At 37.5% G+C, this 9824-nt stretch overlaps 1 protein-coding gene across 1 annotated transcript in view; it reads right to left on the minus strand.

Annotated features, from left to right (window-relative positions):
- Nucleotides 1-277: 277 nt before the first annotated feature.
- The window catches only part of LOC137614346 (uncharacterized), a 9618-nt gene continuing 71 nt past the window's right edge, over nucleotides 278-9824 (minus strand). Inside the window, exons 1-4 of the mRNA XM_068344119.1 lie at nucleotides 9750-9824; nucleotides 2662-3433; nucleotides 2199-2408; nucleotides 278-1870 (exon numbers count right to left, since the gene is read on the minus strand). The exon at nucleotides 9750-9824 is cut by the window's right edge and continues 71 nt beyond it. Of these exons, the coding sequence (XP_068200220.1) occupies nucleotides 491-1870; nucleotides 2199-2408; nucleotides 2662-3411 (2340 nt within the window). The 5' untranslated portion in view covers nucleotides 3412-3433; nucleotides 9750-9824 and the 3' untranslated portion in view covers nucleotides 278-490. The remainder of the gene's footprint in view (nucleotides 1871-2198; nucleotides 2409-2661; nucleotides 3434-9749) is intronic.

Genomic DNA, 9824 nt, shown 5'->3' on the forward strand with positions numbered 1-9824 from the left:
GCTGGAGCCCTTGGGCTTATAGCATCTTGCTTTTCCAACTAGGATTGTAGCTTAGATAATAATAATAATAATAATAATAATAATAATAATAATAATAATAATAATAATAATAATAATAATAATAATAATAACTCAATTCATTTATATATTTTTAGGAATATAATTGGATATCTAAATACTTTTATGTAACTTCTAAATTATTTCATGTCATTCAATGGCAAGCCCTTATTTCAATATAACACACTCATCCTCAAGGAATGTTTTAATAAAATATTCGTTTGTGGCAGTGGTACTTAATTTACTAACAATCTATAAAATAAAAATGTTTATTTGAGGTATAAATATAAAGATTCGCTGAGATTTAGGTTAAACACTTAAAAATATCTCCAAAACTTATACAATCATCTAATAAAATTTACATTAAAAAGAACTGAATTCTAAAAGTACATAATCAACGACTGGTTGCACAAGTAACCCAACCTAATAGATATCAATTTATTGGCGGCTCACCAGCTCCCAGCATCTTCTGTGCTCTGTAAGCTATTTGTAAATTAGTCCTGTAGAAGTACTTCTTTACTTGAGCATATATTTGGGGAGTGATACCATAGAGCAACAGATAACTCAGTGAACTAAGGTTCTCCACAGCTTCAGTCAATCCGGCATCTAAATTCCAAAAGAGAGAAGTGTCTAGCACTAGGGTTGTTATTTTAGACTTTCCTCTTACTGTTTTGGTAGTATCGATGACAACATCAATAGGCGTTCTAATCATCTCTAAGTTCAAGAGATTTGGCGCGTTTGCTAGTACGTCTCCGAGGAAATCAGACAGTCTACGCGCCTCTCTCCTGAGGTCAAATTCCTGGTCTATTAATATATTAGCAGTGATGCTTAGTGATTTTAGGTCCATCATCGGTTCTAGTTCCAGGGTTTCACTCTCAGTAATTGGCCAAAAGGAAGCAACATCTATTGACATAAGTTTCAATCTCTTGCACGACTTCAGTCCAGCGACTAACTCGCTGACATGAAACACAGATTTGCTAGCCAGAACGTGGAGTTCTGTCAAATAGTCCCCAATAGAAGAGATGCAAGGAGATATGATGTCCACATCATTATCGAGATACATGAATGGCATTCTCAGTACTAAACTAGAACAGCCATACCGAGTGATAAGTTCCCTGATCAAGGCAAGTTTAGGCGAGATGTCATTTTTGTTCTGCCAGACCGAAAGGCTTCTGATCCGAGGATATGGCTCTTTCCTCACTTCATCGAAAGGGTTCTCAATGAACTGACAGTGACCAGACATGAGGTACACTGAATCCCAAGAGAATACTCCTTTCCCTTCTAGGAAGTAAGGGGGACTCAGCTTGGCTTTAAGCGATGTGGGGCTCATGATCCTTTCTGTGATCACTTTCAGAAAGTTTGTTTTAACATTAGGATATAAGTGCTGAAAACTGTGTATGAAGTGGTGATGTACTTCACTGATAAAATGAAGATTTAATCGCTGAAGAGATGGAAAGGAAATCCCAACGCTTTTTTTCTGAATAATGCTAAAGATAACCTCAGTTTTAGTCAAATCCCTGAAAAATGTTTTAAATAAGAAGTTTTCAGTCAGACCAGAATCACCAAATGGTCCACCAGCAAAGGCAGATATTTCAACAACTCCACTGTTGTATAACTCCAACCAGCTAAAGAGCTTCCTGCAATGCATCACACTGATGCTGATCTTCCGAAGATGTTTGGAATTCTTCATCAATACTTTCAAAGGTGCGGGATCAGCAAAGGCCATTGGGATGGTGTAAAGAGACCTCATGCTGAAAGGTCTCAGCCGACTCAGAAAGTTGGCGTAAAGTCTGCAGATCGATTTACTGTGGATCTAGTGATGAAAACGTAAACAAATTGAATTTATTCCAAATATTGGGGAGTGGAGGAGTGGTATTTCAGATTTCAATAAGATAACTACATTTACTTTATCAATAAGAAATTGATTAATTTGATTAATTGATTAAAAGTTTTCAGGCATCCTATGAAATTGATTAAACTTATTTTCATCGACTAGGCGTTGCTCTGTAAAATCACGTATGAAAATGGATAAGATTAACTAAGTACTAGACAGAGAGAGAGAGAGAGAGAGAGAGAGAGAGAGAGAGAGAGAGAGAGAGAGAGAGAGAGAGAGAGAGAGAGAGAGAGAATTATGTACATACCTCTTCCATATTATCTTGGCCAAGGAATCCTACATTTTGGCAGAACATCACCTGCAGATTATATCTGTGAAATGGCTCACAGATTCGTGGTGAAATGAAGCTATCTAAGATTTCTATGATGGCTTCACCAACCATATAATGCATGAGAGAGCTCCGGGCTTGAACCGTAATCACTTTATCATACCACCTTTTGACCTTTTGTAGGTGACTCTGCAATAAGGAAGAACAAAAGGGGTTGAGAAATATTTCTACATTCCTTGGGCAAAAGTCAGTATGCAAAAAAAAACATACAATTTCTAAATTAGCCCATTCAATTATTCACACCTAAGCTAAGTTCAATTATTTATAATTTTTTTTTTGAAATCATAAAATTTTTGTGTATGCTACTGTAAAGAGAAAGATAGCACCTAAGAATGATATAACATTCTGCTTATCAATTCAGGATTAAAGATTTTCAACTTACCAAAAGCATCTTGTTAGTCAAGTCTTTCACCCACTTGTTTTCATCTTCATTCAAATATTCATTTTGTAAAGGGTCCTGCAGAGATACATCTTCAGATTCTGGACTTATTCCCCCAGATCCTGAAGTTTCCTCCTCTTCTGTCACATGGCCTGGGTGAAGTTGCATCAGTTCTAGATCATCATCATCAAACCCTTCAGAATCTGAGGGTGAATCAGATTCATCAACCAACATCAGAGACTCGATTCCTCTCCTTGCCATTTCCATTACGCAATCGATCTGTTTAGAGAGTTGATTTTCAGCAATAGCCGCTGATTCATCAACGTCCAGCTCTCTAATTCTGTTAGAGTTCGAGCTAACTGATACCTTCTCTATGACTTTGACGCTTTTATATGTCATTGGCTCCATTAAAGTAACTTCCTCTTCGTTCATTGGAGGCTCAAACTGTTCTATGGCCTCATGGACTACCAAATCCTTTCTTAACGATTCATCATCACTGTCCTCTGAACAAAGGGAGCTTAAGCTGCTACTGCTTTCCAAGTCTCCTCTTTCTCTATCACCATCTGAATTACTTCTACTGCTTTCTGAACGTGAGTCTCCATGTGGCAGTTTGTAATCAGTTCCCCAATATTGTATTAGTGCTGGCAAGGTCTTCTTGATAATCAAGACTGCTAATGCATTTGCTACTTGCTTGCCAAGACTTTTTGGGGTTTTACATGGTGGTGCAAATGCTTTAAAAACATCAAAGTCCATCTCTCCTAAAAGTTTTGTGTATCTAACAAAGAAAAAGAAAAAGAAAAATTTGAGCTATCTACCTATTCATTCATTTTTCCAGTGAATATTCCACAATTATTTTACAATGTCAAAAGAGAATTATCAGCTATCAAACCCCAAGTTAAAAAATAAAATGGGTTTACAGAAGTTATGAAATAAATATCCCATAAAAATTTCATATCTGATCTACAATACTACATTCACAAAACATGTATGCTACAATTAATACTAGAGTCTTTGAGGGTCATGGATAATAAAGAAACCTTTTAAATTCTCTCTCTCTCTCTCTCTCTCTCTCTCTCTCTCTCTCTCTCTCTCTCTCTCTCTCTCTCTCTCTCTCTCTCTCTTTAAACCATTTTGCAAATTGAGAAAATAGCAAAAACAACCTTGTAAATATACTCGGGTCTCCTACATAAGACTTCGGTATTCCATGTCATTTTTAATAGAAAATATTCCCTATATCTTTTGTTTATATTGTTTTGTTTATATTTAGAATATGTACTTAAAAGTTAACTATGTCCAAATTACTTTTGAATCAATGGAGACTTTATTTCTGGTTTATTTAAATATATGTACACTTAAAAATTACTAGGAAGACCCTTACAATTCACCGGTTTTACTTTGTAATGTCTAACTACCAGATCAGTTGGGTCAAGTTTTATACCCTTCCAATTGCTGATGGATGAAGGGGTGGAACCCACCTTCCAGTTAGGTTGAGAAACCCTTACTAGGACCTTAATCAAGCAATTACGGGGTAGTTGATTGAGTTAGTTTTAGGAAAAATACAAATCATTTTTAAATACTGTGATTAGTTTTTAACACAAATAAAAGCCATCATCCTTTAATAGGAGTCATCGTTGGAGGGTGGAAGTCCCCTTATCCTAACTGGCAGGTTAACTGACCTGGGAAATGTCAATGTACTTTGGTCATGAAGAGGAGCAACAGCCATGACTCTTGTAAGACTTCTAGTTGCAGGAGCATGGTGTTGCAGATAACTATCAAGACGAATCCCGTTCGAGTGAGCCCGAGATGAGAGAACGTGAGCCCGAAATGAGAGAACGCGAGCCCAAAATGAGACTAAGCGTGAATTTTCAGGAGCTGTAGACAGACCAAAGCAAATGGCTTTGAGCTGATATACAACTCCCTACAGGATGAAGCAAGGATGTTTCTGTTGGATTGGTATTTGAAGATATGCACACTAGAGGTCCACAGAAAACGGTGAAGTCTTACTTCCTGAAAACTGCACATACTGTACTTACCATCTACAATGAAGTTGTTAGTAGGAGAAAAGTCTAAAATTGGTGTCTATCCTCCAGTCAACTTCTCTTCCAATAACAGTTAACTATAAAGCCAACGAGATACATCTCAGATTACTTCTTTTCCATCATCACTTACATTTCTACCACAAGTGATAAAAATTTGGGAATATCAGAGGGTAGGTCAGGAATCTCTCTGGAGAGTGAGAGGAGTGGAAGGCGAGAGCTGATAAAAGGATGAGTCTGTCTATCCAAGAGGACCTCCACAACCTTATTTTCTAGTTGGTGTCTCTGTCACATTGTAAAACGGGTACCAACCCCCTTGCAGTAGCTGGAGGAGTAGACTGCCAACTTCAGTGTCCCCTTCCTCACTTCCTATCTCTATCTCCTTTATCGGCCTGGCTGGTTTGTGGTTGAAAGGAAGGGACATTGTCCCTACTTTTCTTAAAGATGGAAGAGGCTGGAGTACCAGATTGAGATTTGGCAGTCACCATAGCCCTCCTCAACCCCAATTTCAGGTTTTGAATAAAAAGTTCTTGGATTAATTGTTTTTGAATTGCCTACATTTCTCCACGGTGGCATCAATATCCTGAGAGAAGAGATCCCCAGACACCAGCACCGAGCCATTCCTTACGGCAAATGCTTCCTCCTGTCCTGCTTGACCTGTGAAGTAGGAAGCCACTGTGTCCCTCTTCAGAACCCAGTTAATCCAATAGTTTGCTACAAAATTGGAACGTCATAAATCCTACCATGAAGAGAAATAAACTAAAACCTCTGACAAGTGGTTAATAGAGGATTTGGCTTAGAGGCTTGTCATAGAAGCAGTTTTCATCGTAGCAGACTAAAAAGAGGCCAAGAACAAGGGGCCCTCACACTTTAATCTTTCCCCATGGGTCCCTGCTGTCAGAGCTGCTATGGCGGATCGATCAGAAGAGGCGACAGATCCACTTCTTCAAATACATAGAACCTGCATCGCCAAGAGGGGGTTGGAGGCTTCTCCTGAGGAGTAAGAGCAGGGGGTTGCTTCTCCTCTTTTTATTGGATAGGTGATTCTGGGGTATTAGGAAAGTCACTCAAGCAGCTTTGTCAGGTGTTCCACTACCGAAGCATTTCGAGAGTATCACGAGGCAGCAGAGCGACCAGATTCCCGACTAGTAATGTTCAGGACTGAACGATACTGTGCCTTCTAATCTTGTATATGAACGGTGGATCCTGATACCAAGTTTCATCCTAAAGGTCAGGCATTAATGTAGTGTTACTACCTCCAAGAAACCATGCAATTAGAATCTTCAGGCATTTCAAAAAACTCTAAATGACCAGAGCGTACTAAATCAGTAAACACGCATACTGAAAACCATCAAAACGAATCGCTTCTCTCTCCTCTCTCTCTCTCTCTCTCTCTCTCTCTCTCTCTATGGCTGAGGGGGCAAGAAATTGTCTCAAAAAGAGAGAAGAAAGCAGCGCCCTTCTTCCCTACCAACAAGGTGTATGCTCAGTCTGTACGAGAGTTGTTAGAAATGATCTTTCTTCACAGAATGGGACAACTCTCATAACTCACTTCCAGCACAAGATCACACAAAGGTAAAAGGCATAAAAACACCTTTACCGAGAACAAGATACTCCACAGGTATTTGTGCACCAAGGTTTCCTTCTGGCAAAGGAAGAACTCTCGGCAATCCCACATCAGGAGGTTCCAGTGATTCGCGCTGATCTAATCAGTTAAGGCTTGCATACACTGTACTTTCTCTTGATATCAATAACATGAAATCCAAATATTTTTTCCTTTAATTCTTTTTTTATGCTTGTACAATATATGAACCTCAAGATTAATGTCAGTAGTCTTCCCTCATTTTTTGAAAAAAAAAAAAAAATAAAAAAATTCTTCATGTAATGTGCACTTCAGTTTCAGGGGCGGGGTGTTTGGCTGTGGTGCATATGCACACAAGAATCTGCAAGCGAGACTGTAATGGAACAAGAGCACGGTCGATTGTGCAATGCCAACCTTGCCATGCTGGAAAGTAATGTTTTTATTTTTACTCCACATTTGCAGTGCTTGAAGACTATATACCAGAGAGAAAATTATTGATCTTTTCACAAAAATTAAAATAAGATGAATAGATTTAATCATTAAATGAATGGATCAAAGCTTGAACTTTAACAATACAGTATTGTTTTAGTAATTAAAAAAAAATCTTTATATTCTTTCAAGATTCTATCTAGTTTCTGTTTGTTTCCTTTTACTCAATTTTAGCACAAAGGCTTCCCAAACCAATAGGTAAGGATATAACTCTCAGGTTAGGCTAGGCTGGGAACTTTAGGTTGGGCGGTGTTCTTGTGTTCATTTTGAAAATGTGATTTTTCAGTAATAACTTTTGAAATTATAGCAATTTGACACCACTTACATGGACCACTTTTATTGCTGGAACTCCTTTTTTATGGGGGGGGGGGGGTGCATTTCCCCACCAAATACACCAAGTTTCCAACTGTGGGATCCCATAATAGTTTTCATAGAAGGAAGGTCCAGAAATTAATAAATGGGTGGTTTGCTCCAATAATCATGGTCAGAAATGCATAAAACACAAGATTGTAAGTATGATAAAAATGAGGTTCATGCATTAGGTTAGAAATTGGAATCTATTTATCACTTAGTAAACCTTGTTGTTTCCGCCAGTCTTCAAAGCAAAAAATCAGTCATTGTAATAAAAAAAACTTCACCGTAATCAAAACTCAGTGATAGAAATTAAAGATAAAACACAAAAGCTTATGTTGGCTAGGCCTTCCGGACACAATGAATGAATGAATGAATGATTTGAAGTTGTCTGGCATCCTCCGGACGAATAAAAAATATTTTTCAAAAAACCGAGTCGTTTGCTGCCATATTCAGTGTACTATGAAATACACCTTATATAATTTAGCATGCTTATAGGTATGTAAATATTTGCTGTGCTGTAGCTCGCATCTCTCATGATTTAACATTCTAATTGTTCTCATATTCTGGCTAACTGAACATGTTTCGCTACAGGCATTGGCCCTGTTGGCTAGTATTTTGCCGTTATTTTACCTACAGTATCTAATCTATCAGTTAGTTCAATTGGTTTTTGCTCTGCCATAGCTTGCTTCTCTCACAATGTAACATTATCTCATTGTGCCTATGTTCTGGAAAATAGAACACGTTTCGCTACACACGATAACCCCACTTTCTAGTATTTCGACAATCCCATTTATCTAATTCATCACTTAGTTCAATTGGTTTTTGCTCTGCTGTATCTCGCTTTGCTCACTATTTAACATTATCTCCTTACTCCTGTGTTCTGGCAAGTGGTACATGTTTCGCCAAGTGTATAAATCCCATGGGCTAGTATTTAGGCGTTAATTTATCCCCTATCAACTTTTTTACTCTGTTAAGTAAAAACGGTAACCGGAGGACTGACAGAGACGGAGGACTGACCGAGGCGGAGGATTAACCCATAATCTCTGGTAAAACTAACCCAGAGTGGTTTGGAGGACTGACCCCCAATGTTTATTTATACTATAGTGCATTTATCATTAAAGTTATTTGATTAAATATAATAACATATGGATTCCATATAATACTAATACTTATATGTTGTAATAAAGACTTTTATAAGTCATTGGTGAATTTTATATAAGAAATCTATACTTGAATCAAATCAATCCGGTTAACGGGTGTGACCTGGGAAGGGGGTACGGGGTGCTTGCTCCCAGCTAGGGGTTGTGACCTAGGAAGGGGTTCCGGGGGCTTGCCCCCGGCTAGTGGCTGTGACCTGGGAACTACTACACAACTAGGTTAGGTTAGGTGGGTTTGTTAAGTTCTGTACCCTTTTGCAAATCTCAAAGGTGTTAAATAATCATGTTTGGCCGGTTATCAGCCATTTACATGAACCACAATTTTTTTCAACTGGTTATCTTGGGCTTAATTTGCATTTCTGACCATTATTATTGCTGTAAATAACTCATGACATTTCCAACCAAAAAAAACTCTGTTTCGCACTGGGTTCCCCCATAATTGTCTTTATATAAAGGGGTCCACAAACTCATGAACGGGTGGTTTGCCCCAATAATACCAAAGAATTAGCTTTAGAAAAGAAAATAAACATTGTGGGTCAGTCCTCCAAATCACTCTGGGTCAGTTTTACCGGAGATTGTGGGTCAAGTCATCTGCCTGGGTCAGTCCTCCGGTATTTGTAAACGCAATATATTATATATACACAGTTTACCATGCAGGTAACACTTTATAACGTATTGATTTTAATTCAGTTCGAACAGATAACAGATTAAATTTAGCTCGACGCTAGATGAAAGAATGCAACAACAACAAAATGAACCATCTTTCTATCATAGTACTTGAAAATACTATATAATTGACCGAAGAAAAATAATTGATAAACAAACTTAACAAAAGGGTATACACACATTTACAAATGGGTGAGTTTAAAGTAGCAAGTATATTAAACACCCTAACCTTTCATTATTAACATAAAATAAGAGCTGTAATTACATTGTATACTTCAATGGTGAAAATACATAATCAAAAGGTTTAGAATATATAGCCTTGGGCCAATTATTCTGTCGAGCAAGTAAGTAACTTAACACAGAACACCACCTCTCAGGATACTCCTGTGGCATATGCTAAGATAACAAAAGTCGCAAAACAGGAATCTTTTATTAAAAATGTGAGTTCGTTAGTAAAGGTTTCCACCAGTAGGATAAGGGATTAAAAATAGTTTAATTACAGAAACCTATTCAGCTATGGGAGTTTCAATGTTATAACTAATATTGCACTGTTCTATAATGTTACCAATCCAACTTAAAGCATGTCACCGATCTTATCATAGATTACCTGTCTACGAATACTCCTAATAACCTTTACATAGCAGATATAAGACTCTATTGACCAGTAAGCAAACACAACACTGGGAAAGAGAGATTCTTGTATTTCATAATGCCTCCTTAATTTAGCCTATCCTCATGAATGCCAGGTAATAAAAAACTCAAAAACATCAGTATTTAAACAATAAATCTGATGGAAACAATTCTTACCTTAAAATATACTAAAAAGTAAACTTGAGTTAAAAACACTTAATTTGCATACTTGTTCGATCAAGTTCTATTTCA

This window comes from Palaemon carinicauda, chromosome 20 (genome assembly GCF_036898095.1).
Source record: "Palaemon carinicauda isolate YSFRI2023 chromosome 20, ASM3689809v2, whole genome shotgun sequence".
Classification (NCBI taxonomy): Eukaryota; Metazoa; Arthropoda; class Malacostraca; order Decapoda; family Palaemonidae; genus Palaemon; species Palaemon carinicauda.